The sequence below is a fragment of the Brassica oleracea genome, chromosome C6, assembly GCF_000695525.1.
Source record: "Brassica oleracea var. oleracea cultivar TO1000 chromosome C6, BOL, whole genome shotgun sequence".
In the NCBI taxonomy this organism is placed as follows: Eukaryota; Viridiplantae; Streptophyta; class Magnoliopsida; order Brassicales; family Brassicaceae; genus Brassica; species Brassica oleracea.
Window position 1 is genome coordinate 39,102,047 of NC_027753.1, and position 18,592 is coordinate 39,120,638.

General features: G+C 35.0%; 3 protein-coding genes across 3 annotated transcripts; 1 reads left to right on the top strand and 2 right to left on the bottom strand.

The window, feature by feature from the left end:
* Positions 1-344: 344 nt before the first annotated feature.
* On the bottom strand, positions 345-5,103 carry LOC106298763 (camelliol C synthase). The gene is made up of 16 exons (XM_013734905.1): positions 4,897-5,103; positions 3,821-4,096; positions 3,381-3,578; positions 3,222-3,306; positions 2,982-3,148; positions 2,718-2,909; positions 2,529-2,642; positions 2,341-2,460; positions 2,152-2,274; positions 1,989-2,087; positions 1,845-1,901; positions 1,574-1,764; positions 1,324-1,501; positions 1,162-1,242; positions 1,004-1,087; positions 345-683 (listed from the first exon to the last, which is right to left on the bottom strand). The coding sequence occupies exons 1-16, from the start codon at positions 5,098-5,100 to the stop codon at positions 546-548; spliced, it is 2,307 nt and encodes a 768-aa protein (XP_013590359.1). The 5' UTR covers positions 5,101-5,103; the 3' UTR covers positions 345-545.
* A 3,478-nt stretch (positions 5,104-8,581) lies between these two features.
* On the top strand, positions 8,582-13,316 carry LOC106296375 (amyrin synthase LUP2-like). Its single transcript, XM_013732500.1, has 17 exons — positions 8,582-8,617; positions 8,877-9,093; positions 9,699-9,884; positions 10,160-10,249; positions 10,340-10,537; positions 10,612-10,696; positions 10,797-10,963; positions 11,039-11,230; positions 11,313-11,426; positions 11,503-11,622; positions 11,712-11,834; positions 11,921-12,019; positions 12,105-12,161; positions 12,261-12,451; positions 12,534-12,711; positions 12,798-12,962; positions 13,040-13,316. Exons 2-17 carry the CDS (start codon positions 8,890-8,892, stop codon positions 13,166-13,168), a joined length of 2,298 nt encoding a protein of 765 aa, XP_013587954.1. The 5' UTR covers positions 8,582-8,617; positions 8,877-8,889; the 3' UTR covers positions 13,169-13,316.
* A 19-nt stretch (positions 13,317-13,335) lies between these two features.
* On the bottom strand, positions 13,336-16,659 carry LOC106296376 (protein STRUBBELIG-RECEPTOR FAMILY 5). Its single transcript, XM_013732501.1, has 15 exons — positions 16,587-16,659; positions 16,368-16,500; positions 16,193-16,264; positions 16,038-16,103; positions 15,854-15,925; positions 15,697-15,768; positions 15,528-15,599; positions 15,374-15,439; positions 15,216-15,281; positions 14,811-15,124; positions 14,479-14,744; positions 14,139-14,410; positions 13,937-14,057; positions 13,714-13,850; positions 13,336-13,613 (listed from the first exon to the last, which is right to left on the bottom strand). The coding sequence occupies exons 1-15, from the start codon at positions 16,657-16,659 to the stop codon at positions 13,337-13,339; spliced, it is 2,079 nt and encodes a 692-aa protein (XP_013587955.1). The 3' UTR covers position 13,336.
* Between the last annotated feature and the right edge of the window lie 1,933 nt (positions 16,660-18,592).

The following is an 18,592-nucleotide window of genomic DNA, read 5'->3' on the forward strand; positions in this document are numbered from 1 at the left end:
CAACGTGTTGATTATTGAAATAGTGTAACAAATGGTCTAAATTTGAAGATCTTTATCACTTCTTTAATCACCGCTTGAAACTTGCCTTGCAACGGACGGTAGATAAAAACTACTTTCTAGAACATTAATTTCTTTCAGTGATATGATTCATTTACTACAACATTTGTAACATTTTAGTCTAATTTACATTTCTTTTGCTTTTAATATGAATGCCCAGTTACAAAAAAAAACATTTGTAACATTTTGCATATTATTGCATATAAAAGAAATCTTATAATAGGTTTCTTCTGGAGTTGGATGATAGATAATTAAGAGACAAAGAAGAGATTACTTGTTGGTGGAAGAGAATGAAAAATATTTTGGTTAATCTTGTTTACATACATATTAACACATAGTAGTAAAATACGTACATATAAACTAAAGATCTGAACAAGATCATTAGTTTGCTTATTTAGTAGAAAACTCCAACCATTTGCATATAAATAATAGCTTATAAGCAAAAGTGACCCTTTGATTTTACGAAGTTATGATGATGAGTCTTCTTCTTATCTTCTCTCTTTACAAGGTTTTTCATATGGCAATGGAACTAGTCTACTATACTCTGCGAGCGCCCACACTGGGAAGATGTTTCTGTAAGCTGCATAGTGTAACAAGCAGGTCTTCATGAAAGCTCCAGTTATCTCCTGTGAGATATAAAAATTGTGCTCTTAGAATTTAATAAGTTATACATTTAAGCTAGCAAAATCATGTGACTTGAAAGATTAAGTTTGCATCCATTCAAGTATAATAAGTCTTTCAAATTGGAGAACCACAGCAGTCTAAGTGTGTTGCTAGTGTATGTGTGTGTGTTAAGTGTCTAAGAACCAACAAATATGTTAGACATGGGATAGGAAGTAAATCTTTTGAGTGGTCTTTCAAATTTGTGCTCTTATTTTTGATTTTCTACATAAATCATTTGAGTGGTTTTATGTTAACTTTGTTTAATGTTTTAAGAACTAAGTACCTGTTGAGGAAAATCGCCATTCTCTAGCTGGGAGTTGATCAAGAGTTTTGCTGCCCGGTGAAGTGGAGTGGGGTCTCTCTCAGCCTGTAATGTGAGATTAGAAGAAATAATTCAAAGGGGGACGAAGAAATAGTTCTTAGCATGTCAAGATTATGCACCTGTCCTGCATGAAGTAGACCCATCATTGCCCAAGAGGTTTGCACCAAGTTTGTTTTCTCCCCTTCACTTGGAGTGTATCTCTGCACACCAAACCATATTATATATACATGTTTCTTGAAACTTCATAACGCATACATTGCAATGGTACTTGGTGATGATACCTTTTTGGAACATGACAAGTAGCTTTCACCCCAACCTCCATTATCTTTCTGAATAGTGAGAAGGAAATGAACTCCCTTACGCATAGCCAAACAGTTACTATACGTCTTTCCAGCAGCTGCTAGGCCTCCCAAAGCAAACCATGTACTGTATGTGAAGCAAACTCCCCAGCTTCCGTACCTATTAATCAAAAAAATTTGTTGGTGTTAACAGTTCCAACTTGCCTAAAAAAGCTAATATATAATAAGTTACCATGAACCATCAAGCATCTGTATGTTCTCTATGTATTGAACAGCTTTCTTGATGGAACTGTTGATCTCTTCTGTCCTGTGATCTGGATATAGTTGCTTGAACAGAATCAAAGCTTGGATTGTTGATGAAGTACACTCATTGTATTCATGCTCAACAACAATGTCAGCGAAAAACTCTGTAGGATTTAGCAACTGAATAAACAAGAAAGAAATAAGAATGAGATTATTTAACAAGACTTGTGATGTAATAAGATCTTGATGGGATTTCTTACTTCCAACCATTCTTGTCCACGTGCAGGCTCCCAAGCAGTCACACCTCCATTTTTACTCTGCACCAAGAGAAAATTAACATAAAAACTCTCATCATGAAGCAGCATATAGAGCAAACTGTGTTCTGTAATGATATTAAAGCTCACCTGTAGAGACAGTAAGATAATAACAGACTCATATAACTGTTCAGGGTCCATTTTGGGCCCAACAATGTCAGGTGGCATCATGGAGAGCAACAGGCAACACTGTAAAGCAAGATCAGTGAGCTGAACTATTACAGTAAGTGAAACAGTAGACTAATCAAATCACCTTCAATCCTTCAGCTGTGCAATCAGAAGCTTGCCATCCATGATCTCGATCAGAGAAAGTCCATGACCCTTTGGAGATATGACGGTGCATGCTATTGAAGTCAGACGAAGGGTTGTCTCTAACCTTCAAAAACCTCAGTTCAGTAAGTTATGATCATTTAAAAGTCATAATGCAGAGAGGATATCAAACCTGAGAGTCTTTAAAGAAGTCATGTCCTCTCCTGAGTACTTCAGGGATCTCACTACAGAGGTTACTTGCAAGTAAAGCTTGGAGTGCAAACCCTGAATCCCATAACTGACTTCCAAAGCTCTGCAAGAAATAAGTTTCTCATAGATTACTTGCAAGTCAAGCTTTAGATTCTAAACCCTAGCTGTTACCTGCATTTTCATCCCATCTTCTGCAATCCACAAGTAATCAGAAACCCTCAAAAGATGTTTCTTGAAATGAACTCCATTAGGGTTTTCAACCCAACACGCAAGCATGCATAATGCCTTCATATAAAAAAAAAACTGAGGTTTTCAGGTAACTTGAATAAAAAGTCTTTGAGTAGACTGTATTTGTTTTACCTTTTCAACACATCCAATGGTGATATAACGGCTATTTTCATCTTCATAGTGTATATGTTTCATTGCCACATCAAGAGCTTTTTCCCTAAGAAGCTTGTTCAATGGCCAACATGTAAGAAAAGGCTCTGCGAACATGTAAAGGCAGTCCCATATAACATTTTGAACCAGTGGACGAGGATAGTATGCATCTTCCTAAAAATAAAAGTGGAAAGTTTTCTGTGAATTTCTATTCCTAGAAGAACTATTTATAGAAACCAATCTAACCTTTGCACATAGATGGCGTGCTTTATTCCAGTTTATTTCTGCATAAGGTTGCAAGTAGATTTCTTCACGTAGTTTCAAAATAAGAGGACTTATTGGACCAACGAATCTCTTCCCGTAAAGATAAGACATTGGCATGTAAACCAACCGGCAGTAACACCACATTTTTGCTGCATAAGTTTATTAAATTTAGATCAAACTAAAGTTAAAGAAAAGTCTTACAATGTAAACACATGGCTAAACCTGGATGTATAGGAAGACATGAAGGTAGGATCCAAAACTCTGGAGGCATGGGGTTGCTTCCTGACCAATCAAATACACCGAGTATCTACAAACATTCAACCAAAATCAATACAACCTTCTGATCTTAATATTCTTTTGCGAATTGAACTCTATATTAACCGAAAGCCATGTTTTGCCCCAAGATGGTATATATGTTGCACCACCATGGCCAAGAATCCATTCCCTGGCACGTTTGCATGCGTTCCCAGGTCCTTCATTTGGACCTTCTCCAAGTATGCGCAAGCATATGTAGTTTAATGTGGTGCAGAACATCGTGCTGTGGCCTTCTATGTGTAGTCCCCATCCACCATCTTCATTCTGCACAAACAAAGACATGATAAAAGTGAATGAAAAGGGTTTAAAAAGTAGCATAAGAGGTACGTTTTCCAAGATGTACTTATGTCGGTCTTGGTCATAGACAAACGAAACATTGGCTTATAATCTTTAAAATTTAAGAAATAGTTTTTCTAAACACATGTTTCCAAATTTATATAATTTTTAATTAAAAGTCTTTCTAAATTGTCTATATAACTGTCAATGGATCGGCTGTTATAATGTACCTGGTGACAGTAGATATACCGGAGGATCTCTCGACGATGTTCTTTAGTGAATATCTCATGTAAATGTCCAGTGACGAATAGACAGAATACTAGTGGAGGAAGGAAGAACAACGGACCAGCATTTTCAGCAGGCCAGTGTCCATCACTTGCTTGCAATGATGATAAGAAACTGACTCCTCTCCTTAACGCATTTGAAGCTGTTTCGCTTGTGAGTTTCTTGGCGTCTTCAACCTTCACTGAAGGTATAGCTTGCTTGAATTTCTTCTCCTTCAAGAACTGTAACAATCATTCAATGGGTCAAGGACAAAGCGAAACACCAGGATAAAATCACTCTAGCGAACCCAGTCAATGAAGATTGAATAAGATAACTATCTTGTATATTCTTTGAGTTGTATACTTTTTATTTTATTTTTTATAATAAGGTTAACGGTTTTGGAATTTAAGGGTTAGCCAAAAACTAAAAATATGGACCTAACTCATAATCACGTTCTTTAGCCAGTTGCATGTTTTACAAGAACAATGGGATGTTATGTCTTTTTATTTTTAAACTAAAAAGTTTTGTATCAAAAAAAGAAAAGAAAATTTTCTTGTATCTTTCTGAAATCGAACCCGAGTCCTGCTAGAAGATTGGATTATTGTGTAATTTTTTACAGAGTTATCGTATACATTTAGACATAAATTAGTCGTGCATTGCAGATAGAATCAACCACAATATATAGCTTGTACTGATCATATAAGTTCGACTTGACACTAAAGATTGTTTATGAAAAATCGCCAGTGATTCATAAACGATTGTAATTATGAATTCGGCAGTCATTCATAACAATTGATTTTTTATTGAGATATCCAAATATTAAAAAGATGTTCAAGAACTTGTTTAATGATTCATTATATAATTTTTCAGCTCTATATTCTTGTTCAAGTCTCAACAATGCCGAAAACAAGGAAAATCACCGCCAGACTTCATTTCAAACAAAATAATCTAAAATATACAAGAAAATATATATTCTGATTGTTTTGGGAATCCTACTTTAAATCTCTAAAAATATAGTTGACAAAAAGAGAGAAATAAATACCTGCATACGCCATATTAGGTCGCTACTAGCTTTAACCCTAAAACGATTGTCAAAAAAGAATCGGCGAGCTTCATCGACGGCAGCTCGTTCCTCCGATGTGCCGGCGTCCGGATCAAACTCCCATGTTTGCCGTCCGAGGAAGTTGTTGGTGCTGAACAAGTAGGGCTCCTCTTTGCTTCCCTTTGCTATCTTCAACTTCCACATTCTTTAAATTCTGATTAATTATTATTGATCTGATAAAAAAATTGCATATTTATATAGAGATGCACGTAATATATGTGGAGAAAAGAAGAGAAGTAGTTCAAATTGAATTGTTTTACACGTCCACTCATACATAATTCGTTGTGAGGTTTTCATTTAATTATTGATTAATTTTATAAGTTTTAGAAAACATAAAACCTAAAAAAAATTTGCAAATGATTATTAGTCTTTAACATTTTATTTTACGTGAAATTTTTTGAGTCATTATCTAGAATTTTCATCTGTGAGTTTTTTTTAGAAGATTGAAACTTTTGGAAGTTTGAGGTTGGATTGTAATATGTGAATCCTCTTCTGCCCGAGTTTTTGAATGTTTTGTGTGTGTGTGTCAGTCTCTTTAGAATTTCCGTGATTTTCTTGATTTGCGTTTGCATGTAACATTTTTTTATACAAAACTAATCTACTCAACTATTTTATTGTTGTATTAATTACATTTGTTTGCATTTGCACGTTCCTTGTATTTTTAGGTTTGTTTTCTTTTGACAAAAATAAATAACTTTTCCCAAACAAGTATTTTTTTCAAATGAATAAAGATTGTGCAAATGCAATCCCCCAAAGTTGTGCATGGAAGATCTAAGGTTTATTAAGTCTCTGAGAGGATCTTATAAACTTGCTCTAATAAAAAGAGTGAAAATCCAATAGCAAAATAAGATTGACCGCCGCTTAACTGTTGCTTGAGACTCAAGTGGTTATCAGATGGCGACGACTCCAATACCTACAAAGCCTGTTCTTTAAAAATTTATATGTTCAAAATGATCCACTATATGTGAATATAATTGACATGGGCCAACTTCATCTTCTAAGCTTGTTTTCATCATATATAATGGTCTTCTTGGCTTGTCACGTTTCGCTTAGAAAACAAAAAGGAACGTCACACTTCAAAAGTAATTTGCATGTGTGGGGTTTGTACGCCAACGCAACCTTATATATGTATATCTAAATACTGGTTGGTGGTTGAATATTTGGCTTGTGAAGCAAGTAATATTTCATGTGTCATATTCATACGAGAAGCATCCCGACTTGTCATTTACTACTTACTACCTAAAGGCGCCAAAGTCCATCTTGCGCAAGCGCTATTCCATATTCACCGCTAGATAAAAATAGAATTTTTGTTTATCGGTTGTTACGTGAGTATCAATGAAGAATCATCTATCTCACATAATTCATCTAGAGACTAGTGTACTACTATCTAGAAGTCGGAGTTTTGGATTATAATTAAAAACAATGGCCGTTTGTATTTAAAGCCCTAAGATATTATGGTTGTAAACGGTGGGTTTCAAACGTTCGGTTGTAAATGTGAGCGTTGGATACATTTATACAGTATTTATGAAGCCTAAAATTTCCGATGAATTTGGGATGCAACAGCACCCGCAATGTTGTTACCGAAAAAAGAGTCCTTAGAAAAAGTGTATTTTAATTTTTTAAGTATTATCTTTTTTTTAGATAAAAAAAATATATTAACCAATCGCGGGTCGCCATATGTCGTGGGGATCCGTAAATAGTGCAAAGATTTACTAAGAAATAGTCTTTATTTAAGAATTTTAATGATTGAATTCTTAGCTTTTGGTGGGGTTTACTGATTATTTAATTATTTTTTCCTCTAAAAACTCCCACTTAAGGACTCCCATTAGAGATGCTCTAATATATACGTTTTCTATTGTCTAAATTATAATTAATTTTACATTTAAGATTTGTTTAAACTGAACGTAATTCCAAGATATTGAATTGCAAAAATAAGTACCACCACAGATAATATTGTAATGTTGTAATGTTACTGGAGAATTAACATTTCGGCATAGCAATGAACAGTGAACCGATACGTAGCAACACATAACTAGTCTGTACCACTTCTGTGAGACCATGATACCTATGTATAATTCAAAAATATTGTAATGTTACAAAATATTAACGTATTATCTATGTGTTTGATTTGATCTACAAAAAAATCCATGTGTTCGATGGTTATCAAATCTCGTTTGTAGTGTATATGTTATATATAAAGGTTTGAACCAATTCGGAAAATATTTTTTGAAATATTTGTATTGAGTGAGCCAAATCATTTTACATAGCTAAATATAGTAGTTAGTTCAACAAGACACTTAACGTCTGAATGCCGAATCATTTTGCATAGCTAAATAGTCAGTGAGTTCACTTAATGTCTGAATGCCGAATAAAACAGCTAGAAACGGTACTACCAACCTTTCACATCAGGGGCGACGGATTATAGATCAAAGCTCTCTGTGTGGGCTCATTTTACATGTGGCTGCGTATAAGGGTTTTATTGTGACTGACTTAAGTCATGATTTTGTCAATTTACTAGATCAAGAGCATAACGATCATGTGCGCAACATTATGTATACGAACCATGTCTCCTCATATTAAGAAGCTAGGATGATGACATCTGTGCCTTCATCCGCATCTACCGTTATGGTTAGGTCTGCCAACAGTCGTGATTTAATGCTGATTGATACATTTGATCCATGTATTATATGCACTGTATATGATTTGACTAGAAAAATCAGGGATCATGTCATCTATTTTCTAAAGTATTCGCGCATATTAAAAATATAATAAATATTTACAACTAAATTTATTATTTATTTTACTATACATTTTTCAATAAATATCAACTATTTTTTTAACCAATTCAAATATTTTTTAAGAATATACAATATTTCAACATTAACTACTAAAAATACTTTAATTTTTTTTAGAAAATCTATCATTTTGGTACAAAGATAAATCTAGAAAATTCTACTTCCGGGAACAGATAAAATATCTTTTAACATATGCAAGTGGAATAGTCGAAAACATCCAAATATAAAAATAAAAAAATACCAAGAAACTTAAGAGTATATATAGATTATATTCTAAAAATTAAATTAGTTTATAATTTAAAAAAACGTAAACATATATAGATTTTTATTTAACCTTAATGTATTTTGAAAAAGATCGAAAATTAATCTGAGACGATATATTCAGCGATGATTAGTTTTTTATTTTTTGTTGAGAAAACGATTAATTAACATATCTTGAGTTGCTCTAAACTCTCTCGCGAAATCACAACATAGATGATTTCAGATCATTTCTATGTTGTGTCACATGAACTAAACAGGTGGGTTGTATCATTTATTGAATTTGATTTTCGGGAGATAAATGATTTACGTTGAATACTAGGAACTTAATTTAGTCACAAAGTCTTGTGAGTTCATTTATGATTACTTCAAATACTCCAGCATATAAAAGTATGTTTACGCAATGACACGTCGGCGACAATAAAAGAGACCCGTAATAGAAAACACACACTAATTAAGAGTAATTAATAAAGTAGTTATTGAATTCCTTAATTAACAGTCCCATATTAAATTATTCTTATTCAATGCGTCCTCGACCTCTATATATAATCATACCAACACGAACCTCTTCTAAACTATCGTAGAAGGCAAACATCAGCCCAACACAAGTAATCTCTTATCCTCTTTCATCCTCTCTATCATATCAAAACAAAGACATAAAACCATACTATATATATGTAATACATTAACATGTGCATATTAAGACTATACATGTTTATAGAAAGCGTTATATAGTGTTAAATCTTATTAATCTACCGTACGTACGTATGTTTACAGACTACTGTGTATATCATCATACGAGTAATTTGTATGAACGTCTAAACTCAGTATACATATCTAAAGGGACATGTACGTGTATATACATAGGATCATTGTCGTTATGTGGAAGTTGAAGATAGCAGAGGGAAATGGGGAAGACCCTTATTTGTTCAGCAGCAACAACTTTGTCGGACGTCAAACATGGGAATTTGATCCCAAAGCCGGCACAGCAGAGGAACGAGCCACCGTCGAAGAAGCTCGCCGGCATTTCTTGATCAACCGTTATCGTGTTAAAGGCTGCAGTGATCTCGTGTGGAGAATGCAAGTAAGTTTTTTTTTTTTTCAAGTGAATTTTCTTTGTTTGTCATGGCAAAGATAGCCTAAAATCTAAATAATTTTTTTTTTTACGTTAAACAACTATTTTATTATTTAGATGATAAGGATAATTAAACCGATAAAAAAAATATTTTTTTGTCAAAAATCTAGCACACTTTTCTAAATAAATTGTAATATAACTACATGTAGTTTTCGCGTATTAACATTTTCCCAATTTATAGTTATATAAATATAACTCGTATCCATTTGTTTCATATCAGATGTTTAAAAACGTTTAATTTTCTTTACATATTAAAATTTTATTTTATCCCTAATTAATATATTATTATTATTATTTTTTTTAATTAATAAATAAAAAATAATGATAAAATTATAAATTTATACACTGAAAATATATGATATTGATAATAAACCAATTTTAAAACTTAAATCGACACTGACTACATACTGTATATAGTTTTTTCGTATTGGGCCCATTATATTTAGGCCCTAAATGTTAATGGGCCAAGTTGCCACTTGCCTTCTGTTTAAACTCGAGTAGTATTTAGTCTGAATTGAGCTGAGCTGAAGTTAGATTTGATTGTACACGCACAGTTTCTGAAAGAGGCGAAATTCGAGCAAGTGATCCCGCCGGTGAAGATCGACGGCGACGAATGTATAACTAACGAGAAATCGACGGATGCCTTACGGAGAGGAGTTTCTTTCTTCTCGGCTTTGCAAGCCTCCGACGGTCACTGGCCTGGAGAAATCACCGGACCTCTCTTCTTCCTCCCTCCGTTGGTATGTTTTTCTTCTCTCACTTTCCCTTTCGATTAAGTCAAACGGCGAATACTATTAGTGATTTAGCGTGTTGATAAGATCTTATGGGCTTCGATTATGGGCCCATCAGCTATTATTATCAATCCATACGAAGCCCATATGATCTTAACAGGTTTGTGTTTCTATTGCGCGCGAGTAGTTTAAAAAAGAAGCCGTCTCCCGTAATAAAATGACGAAGAGGAATCCGATGACAATGAGATTAGGGATTTAGGGTTTAAGGTTTGTGTTTCGTGCAGGTGTTTTGTTTGTATATCACAGGACACCTTGAGAAAGTATTCGATGAAGAACATCGCAAAGAGATGCTTCGTCATGTCTATTGCCATCAGGTTACTTAATTTCACTTAGGCAGATTTTAGATTAGTGATCATCTTCACATGAGTTAACGTTTTGCTCTTTGTTTTGTTTTAATTTTTTAGAACGAAGATGGTGGATGGGGGTTACACATAGAAGGTAGGAGTATTATGTTCTGCACCGCGCTGAACTACATTTGCTTGCGTATACTCGGAGAAGGTCCCAATGGGGGACGAGAGAACGCGTGCAAACGGGCAAGACAGTGGATTCTTGACCGTGGTGGTGTCACTTATATTCCTTCGTGGGGGAAAATATGGCTATCGGTAAATCTTGAAGACTATATGCTGAGAGATGTTCTAAAGTTAAATCGGGATTGATTTGTTTTTGGTGTATTTAGATACTTGGACTCTATGATTGGTCAGGAACCAATCCGATGCCTCCTGAGATCTGGTTGCTACCTTCGTTTCTTCCAATACACTTAGGTTTGCTCTCTGTTTCCATTTTTTTTTTGAGATTTTAGTAACTGTCTCAGTTCAAGGTTTTTGTTATTTAATGTTTGTCTTGACGCAAAATATAATACAGCAAAAACTTTGTGCTATACCCGGATGGTTTACATGCCTATGTCGTATCTATATGGAAAGAGGTTTGTTGGTCCCATAACACCACTTATTCTGCAACTGCGTGATGAGCTCCACTTGCAGCCTTACGAGGAAATCAACTGGAATAAAACCAGGCGTCTATACGCAAAGGTATGGCAAACCGTTCTTCAATCTTTTGTATTTGTATGTCACCGTAACATAAACATCTGGTTGCTCTTCCGGCAGGAGGACATGTATTTTCCCCATCCTTTGGCACAAGATTTGGTATGGGATGCTCTTTACGTTGTTGTGGAGCCGTTCCTTACGCGTTGGCCGTTAAACAAGCTTGTGAGGGAAAAAGCTCTGCGGCTGGCAATGAAACACATACATTACGAAGATGAGAATAGCCATTATATCACCATCGGTTGTGTTGAGAAGGTAAGACTTTGAATGGCCCTTCGGCATATACTCTCTTAAGAATTTGTATGTTTGAATTTTGAGTTGAACTTTTTTCCGGTAGGTATTGTTCATGCTTGCGTGTTGGATTGAAGACCCTAATGGGGACTACTTCAAGAAGCATCTTTCTAGAATCCCGGATTACATGTGGGTCGCCGAAGATGGACTGAAAATGCAGGTGACTAATGGAGTGAAAATCAGATTCTTTTTGGTATATGCAATGGAAACTTTTTAAAATTTATAGATTTTTGCAGAGCTTTGGAAGTCAACTATGGGATACAGGGTTTGCGGTTCAAGCTATACTTTCCAGTAATCTCTTTGATGAAACTGGCAATGTGCTGAATAAAGGGCATGATTATATCAAGAAATCTCAGGTTCGATATCCTTTTTTATAATAGTACAGCTTGAACTTTTATAAGAAGAGTTGAATGTGTTTTTGCCCTAAATCAATGAACTTTTGCAGGTTAGAGAAAACCCTTCTGGTGACTTTAAGAGCATGTACCGGCATAACTCCAAAGGGGCGTGGACTTTATCTGATCGAGATCATGGATGGCAAGTTTCAGATTGTACGGCTGAAGCGTTAAAGGTAATCAAACCAGTCACTGATGCATAACAAGTTTTGCTGGAGCTTCCACGAGAGTTATGCCTGATAGTACTTCTTTCGTTTTGTAGTGTTGCCTGCTTCTCTCCACGATGCCAGCTGAAGTTGTTGGCCAGAAAATGGATCCTGAACAAATATACGATTCTGTTAATCTCTTGCTATCTTTTCAGGTAAGTTTAAATCTATAAGACTTAATCCGACTATGTCCAAGGGCTCTTATTAAGATTGACCAGCTATGACTTCATTTTAATGTAGAGTGAGAATGGAGGTGTGACTGCTTGGGAGCCCGTCCGTGCATATGAATGGATTGAAGTAAGAGCTTGAATAAAAAAACATAAGGATGTTTACATATTTTTCGCGATTTTAAAAGTTCTTAGGAAGAGTATTTAAACTTTATAACTGGTGTTCCAGCTGCTCAACCCCACGGAATTTCTTTCCAATCTTATGGCCGAGCGTGAGTATGTGGAATGCACGTCATCTGTTATACAAGCTTTGGTTCTGTTTAAGCAACTGTATCCAGATTACAAGACAAAAGAGATAAGCAGGTCCATCGAGAAAGCGGTGCAATTCATAGAAAATGAACAGACGCAAGATGGTTCATGGTATGTTGCTATAAACACAATTCGTACATGGTATATGAAGAATCCTAACAAAAGAATGTTGTTTTTTCTCGAGTCATGATAGGTATGGGAATTGGGGAGTTTGTTTCATTTACGGCACATGGTTTGCTCTGGCCGGCCTAGCAGCCGCTGGCAAAACATATAAAACCAGTCTGGCTATGCGTAAAGGTGTTGAGTTCTTACTCAGGACACAGAAAGATGATGGAGGCTGGGGAGAAAGCTATCTGTCTTGCCCTGAACAGGTATTTACGCTGATCAAGTACTTAGTAAATGACCTTAATTATGGAACAAGTGTTGATTTTTCTTTAACATGGCTCCTTGTACGTAGAGATACATACCATCAGAAGGGAAAATATCAAACTTGGTGCAAACAGCTTGGGCAGTTATGGGTCTGGTTCACGCTGGACAGGCTGAGAGAGATCCAACACCTCTTCACCGTGGTGCAAAACTTATCATCAATTCTCAAATGGATAATGGAGATTTCCCTCAACAGGTTAGACATCCTCTTTGATAAAAGCAAGAGTGTTGGGATTCAAATGGTCTATGTTTCATTGATTATTACATGTGCAGGAGATAGTGGGAGTGTTCATGAGGAATTGCTTGATACACTATGCTACCTACAGAAACACTTTCCCATTATGGGCACTTGCTGAGTACCGGAAAGCTACCTTCCCAACTCATCAACAACTTCTACAATAGCTTCCTTAATAAGTGTTTACATTTTATAGACAAAAAGAACAAAACAATGTCTACATGTTAAATGAATCTCCTGTGTCTTATAGCTACTTATTCAGATGTATGTTTTATTCAGCAAAATAATATTATATCTCCTGCGTCTTCGGCTACTTTTTTTATTATTATTTAACACTAGAAATCATACTCTTCGTGTGCTCTAAGATCATCTTTAAGCTTCATACTTGACCTTTGAACCATCCTTACAAGCGCCTGCACCACTTCCGACATCGGTGGTCGGAACTCTGGTTCCACTTGTACGCATAATGCGATAATGTCAGCGAATCTTGACAATGACTTTGGTGGGTAAAGTCCGTGCAATGCTGGATCTGCTATATTCGATAATGCATCTATGTCGTGAAGCTGCGGTGTCGCCCATCGCACCAACGATCTCTCCGGCCTTGGCTTCTCTCTGTTTATATCACAAAGCCAACCCACACATAGAAAAAAAAGAATGAACAAAAAACTGTTATCTTATGGCTCAAGTAAGTGATTTTTAAAATGGAACTGACCCGTCAAATGGAACTCGACCGGTGAGAAGCTCTAACATGACGACTCCAAAGCTGTAGACGTCACTCTTTGGTGTGTAGGCATCAGGGTTCTTGGCCTCTGGTGCATTGTATCCTTCTCCAAGGTTTTGACTCGTTCTCTGTCACACCATATAATTCATATATACTATTAACTCTTAACCCAAACTTCTTGACTTTAAAAGGGAATTAAATTTAAATGTCTTACAGTGTAGAATTTTGAGAGGCCGTAATCTGAGAGACGAGGGTTAAGATCCGCGTCTAGCAAAATGTTAGAAGACTTTATGTTCTTATGCATCACAGACGGTGAACATGCCTCGTGTAGATATCTACACAAAGACAAACACAACAACATGGTCATAAGTAAAGAACGTTGCGTTTGTGTATGTGTGGTTTATTTAAGAACGTACTCAACGGCTCGAGCGGTTCCCAAGGCGATTCTGACTCTTGTGTTCCAAGTCAAAGGTTTACTGAAACAATCTGACAAATGAAGGAACTCGTGTAGTGAACCGTTCCTGAAACACTCGTAGACCAACATGTTGTGACCTTGCTCTGAGCAGTAACCTACGAGCTCTGCTATGTTCTGGTGCCGAATCTTCGAGACGCCCATCACTATAGCCGTTAACCCTTCTGATTTACTCGAATCGAATAATGTTGAATCGATCTTCTTAACCGCCAAAGTCTGAAACAAAAAACAAAACTAATCAAATACATATGTTACTTGTGAATCAAGTTAGGTCAGAAGCTTACACGTCCATCAGGGTATTTCGCTCTGTAAACACGTCCTATCGAGCCTTCTCCAAGTAGATTACCAGGTGCGAAGTTAGCTGTTGCGGTTTGCAGATCAGAGAGCTCGAACTCAGTAGCAGCACGAGTCGAAGTGGTTCGTTTTGCGTTGAGCTTGTTCGCGAACTCGGTGTCGTTGAAAGACATCACACGCGATGAAACCGAATGCTTTAGCCCCTTTGATCCAACCCCTTGCACATTCTCATCATCTGAGTCTAAAGATTTTCTACCTGCAATACAAAACTCCTCTTGATTAGTAACTTGTGTCACAAGTTAGGTTAATTTTTTTAACATACCTTTGTAATCGTTGCCGAAGTCGATGCGAAGCTCTTGTGAAGATCCATGAGATCTCATAGATCTGAGCCTTGGCGTGTGTTGGATGTTGTCTTCATCGATGAAGTGAGGATTGGGAGATGATTTTTTCTTGGAGACAAGACCGATCAGAACGATGATTAAGACAAGAACTCCTAAGCTTGCTCCGGCTATCATCAGTCCGGTGCCGATACTCATACCTCCTCCCTGATTAGATCCTCCGGATTTTCGACCGTATTTAACACCTGGTGGTGGCGGCGGAGCAGTTTCTGTTGACCAGTCGTTGCCTCCTCCAGTCCTTTTAACAGAATCAATTACAAAACAGAGTGAAATGTTGTTTTCTACGTTGAAAAATGTTTCTTGTGTAGCACGCGACCTGTTTAACTTACAGTAAGCTGTCTATTTCCTTGAGTTCGTTAGGTATCCATCCTTCGAACTGGTTGTCTTCTATGTTCCTTTAATCACACGTAAGAAGACAACTAATTAATGTTCCTAAGTATTTTGATTTTCGACGATAACAAGTTAGGGTTTTCTCTTAATTACTTACAAGTCATCGATGGGAAGGTTCCTGAGTACGTTTATGTCTCCTTTGAATCGATTCTCCTGCAAATGTCTTGTACAATTAAAAAAAAAAAAAAAACCCAGTTTAGCATTTTTGATAAAATTAAAAAAAAAAGTAAAGATTTGTTTCTTATTCTTACAGTTTCTTGAGGCTTGTGAGATTAGCAAAACTCTGAGGTAATTTCCCAGAGAGTTTATTTAACGAGAAGTCCCTGTACTCATGAATTTGGGAGTGTGTAAGGTCCTCATGTTTAATGATTTGTGTAAACATTTTGTGTTAGAAAACATAACTAAAGGAATTGTACCTACACAGTTTCGAGTTTGGAGAGTTTCTGAAACATATCTGAAAGTTCTCCATCGAGTTTGTTCTGTCCAAGATTACTGCATTTCACATATAAATTAATAAGTCTCTTAATACTTAATTAACAACAAAAGATGTTTACTAATTTTATTTGGTTTCACTCACATGCTTTTGAGTTTATTCATTTGAGATAACGAGTAGGGTACGTTTCCATCGAGTTCGTTCTCAGAAAAGTCTCTGTATATCAATGTCAAGGTTAGGGTTCGTTTCTTGTATGTCAAGCAATATAACAAAATAACAAAATGAAAAAAAAGGGTATATATATAACAAAATGAATGTATGAACTTACAGATTGGCAATGTTGGGTGGGAGTTGGTAAGGTATGTTTCCTTTGAGATTGTTTTTGCTGAGATCACTGTACTATCACAATTAATAATTAAAACCTGATTGTTTATCTTCTGAAATACTAATATTTTAAAAATGATTATTAAGTGGGATTCTCACAAAGTTGTGAGAGATTTGAGGTTGCTTAGTAGATAACCTAGCGATCCACTTAACTCATACCCTGACAACTGTCTGTGGACCAGATTAAAAAAAAAAACAGAATATAACTTGTAGTGCAAGTAAGTTTTTTGAAACTAGGGCTCATCATTAAATTTTAGGAGAAAAGTGTATATACAATTCAGTGACCGATGAGCCTTTGCATTTAACGCCTTCCCAAGAGCCGTCACAGGGATCACCTCCGCTAGATTTCCAGCCTTTGAGTTTGGGCGGTGAATTTAAGCTCGTGAACATCACATTCAACGCAGAGACTGCCATAACTTTCTAATTAAGTTTTCAATCTGATGACATAAAACATTTTTACTTGTAATGACATTTAAGCCAGAAATGTAATCACCTTCTTGTTTCTCGGTTTTTGCATGAGCTAAAGTAACGATGATAGCAAGAGAGGCGATCAAGAGCCGCATCATCTTAGTTTGCAAAAAAAAAGATATTGAAAACGATATTTACGGTTAGGAGTTACGTTTCACAGGTTTTTTTCACGGGAAAGACAACGATGGTTTGAGAGAATGTGCCATTGTGATTTGGATTTAGGGTTAGATACATTATTGAGGTTTGGTTCATGGACAAGAACTGATAATTAACTCAGGACCATTAACTTCCGCTGAACAGTTGTTTACTAAAATTGATTTAATCTTTGAGGGAGAACGAAAGATGCGCAATAACAGTGAATATGTGCGTGTGTGCGCTTTTGAATTAACCACTCGTTTAAATCTTTTCTTTGTAATTTGTGAATGGAAAATAAACGTACTTTAGGTTATATTCTTAATACATCTTTGGCATTCCACCTGCAAGATCTATATATATGTATAAAATATTCAAAATTAACTTATGTTGACGTTGCTTTTGTAATCAACATTCTATGCATTGGGCTTGTATTTTGGATTAGTGATCGATTCACCTTTTAAAACATTACTAGATAGCGCGGGTTTTTGTTTTCATTTATTTTTATATAAATATTTTGTTTTCAATTCTAAATTGGTATATATTATAATATATGTGTGTCTATCAATTTTTAAAACATAATAAGTTTACGGTATATTTTTTTCATTGAATAGATTGTTACAAACTTTCGCATGTATTTGTATCTTCTTCTATATATATATTTTTGGATTATTATTTCATTGTTAAAATCGTAACTATATATATAAAAATTAGTGAAATATTGTTTTATTGTCATATTTAAAGATGTTGTAACATTTCACAAACTTAGAAAGTTTTTAAAAAATTAAATTTTTCGCTTCATAGATTTATATTATCGAGTAAATAATTAAACATTTAGTTTTTGTTTAATTTTTAAAATAAACTATATAGTTTAAAAAAAATTTCATTGGTTTAAAGTAGTAAAGTAGTAAAAATTCTTTATAATTTTAAAAGTTAACATCGACAAATATTTAACATATGGAGATATAGTATTACAACATTAAATTATATCTATTTAATTTATACTATCTATAAATCTAATGGATCATCTATTATTTAAATCTAATTATTGATAGCCCAATAAAAAAATTTTGGTAGGCCCAAAATTTAAATGATAAGATTAAAGATTAAATGTAACATGATTTTCTAAGAATAGATCCATTAATTCTATTTTTTAAAAAATCACACATAAATCAAGGTCGTGACTTCTGTTTTAATATATGAGATATATTTTTTTAAAGAGAACCCCCGCACTTTTAATGATTTTTTTTTTCTTTTGTAATCAACATTCTATGCAATAGTGGGATATATTTATGATATTTCAAATTTCTAGGTTTCAGATTCTTTGCTCACCTTGCTTAATTTGCCTCAAGAACTAAAATCTAAGAATTGTTACAATTAGTTCTTTTTATAAGATAGTTTGTCAAAAAATTGAAACGAGTTTTGAGAATAATATGTTTAACATCTTACTGATAGGTGGTTTTACCATATAAACATTCTACAAGTAAATCAAGCTATGATGTATCCATTCTACAAGTAACATCTTCTTTTGTTTTTTTTTTTTTGATCAAACTAAACTTGCATTAATTTTAAATGTGTTTACACTCCAACAAAGGAGGATACAAAAAGGCTATTAACAGCCAAACAAACAACAACAACAACAACACAAGGGATAGAATGACGATACAAATCACAAGAAGGAGCCATATGAAATCGTACCACAAAAACATCATAAGCTTCTTTAAAGACCGCATCTAGTGTAACCCGTAGGACAACACACACTGCACCATACGCAAAGAAGAGCATTCGATGGGAGGAAAATCTTTGCAATACCAACGAAACTTGTTCATCCAATTTACTCCATATAAGAAAAAATATTAGGAAAAAAGACTGATTCAAACGAGGGACAAGCGGGAAATT

What these genes read in the sequence shown, in the direction of transcription:
- LOC106296376 (XM_013732501.1), bottom strand. Translation starts at nt 16,659, where the DNA reads ATGATGCGGCTCTTGATCGCCTCTCTTGCTATCATCGTTACTTTAGCT. An exon ending in CCACCCAACATTGCCAATCT is followed by an intron (nt 15,926 to 16,037) that starts GTAAGTTCATAC and finishes ATTGATATACAG; the next exon opens with AGACTTTTCTGAGAACGAAC. An exon ending in AACCTTCCCATCGATGACTT is followed by an intron (nt 15,282 to 15,373) that starts GTAAGTAATTAA and finishes GTGTGATTAAAG; the next exon opens with GAACATAGAAGACAACCAGT.
- LOC106296375 (XM_013732500.1), top strand. Translation starts at nt 8,890, where the DNA reads ATGTGGAAGTTGAAGATAGCAGAGGGAAATGGGGAAGACCCTTATTTG. An exon ending in GGGGGAAAATATGGCTATCG is followed by an intron (nt 10,538 to 10,611) that starts GTAAATCTTGAA and finishes TGGTGTATTTAG; the next exon opens with ATACTTGGACTCTATGATTG. An exon ending in CAGACGCAAGATGGTTCATG is followed by an intron (nt 12,452 to 12,533) that starts GTATGTTGCTAT and finishes GAGTCATGATAG; the next exon opens with GTATGGGAATTGGGGAGTTT.
- LOC106298763 (XM_013734905.1), bottom strand. Translation starts at nt 5,100, where the DNA reads ATGTGGAAGTTGAAGATAGCAAAGGGAAGCAAAGAGGAGCCCTACTTG. An exon ending in GGTATATCTACTGTCACCAG is followed by an intron (nt 3,579 to 3,820) that starts GTACATTATAAC and finishes TTGTTTGTGCAG; the next exon opens with AATGAAGATGGTGGATGGGG. An exon ending in CACGCCATCTATGTGCAAAG is followed by an intron (nt 2,910 to 2,981) that starts GTTAGATTGGTT and finishes TTTTATTTTTAG; the next exon opens with GAAGATGCATACTATCCTCG.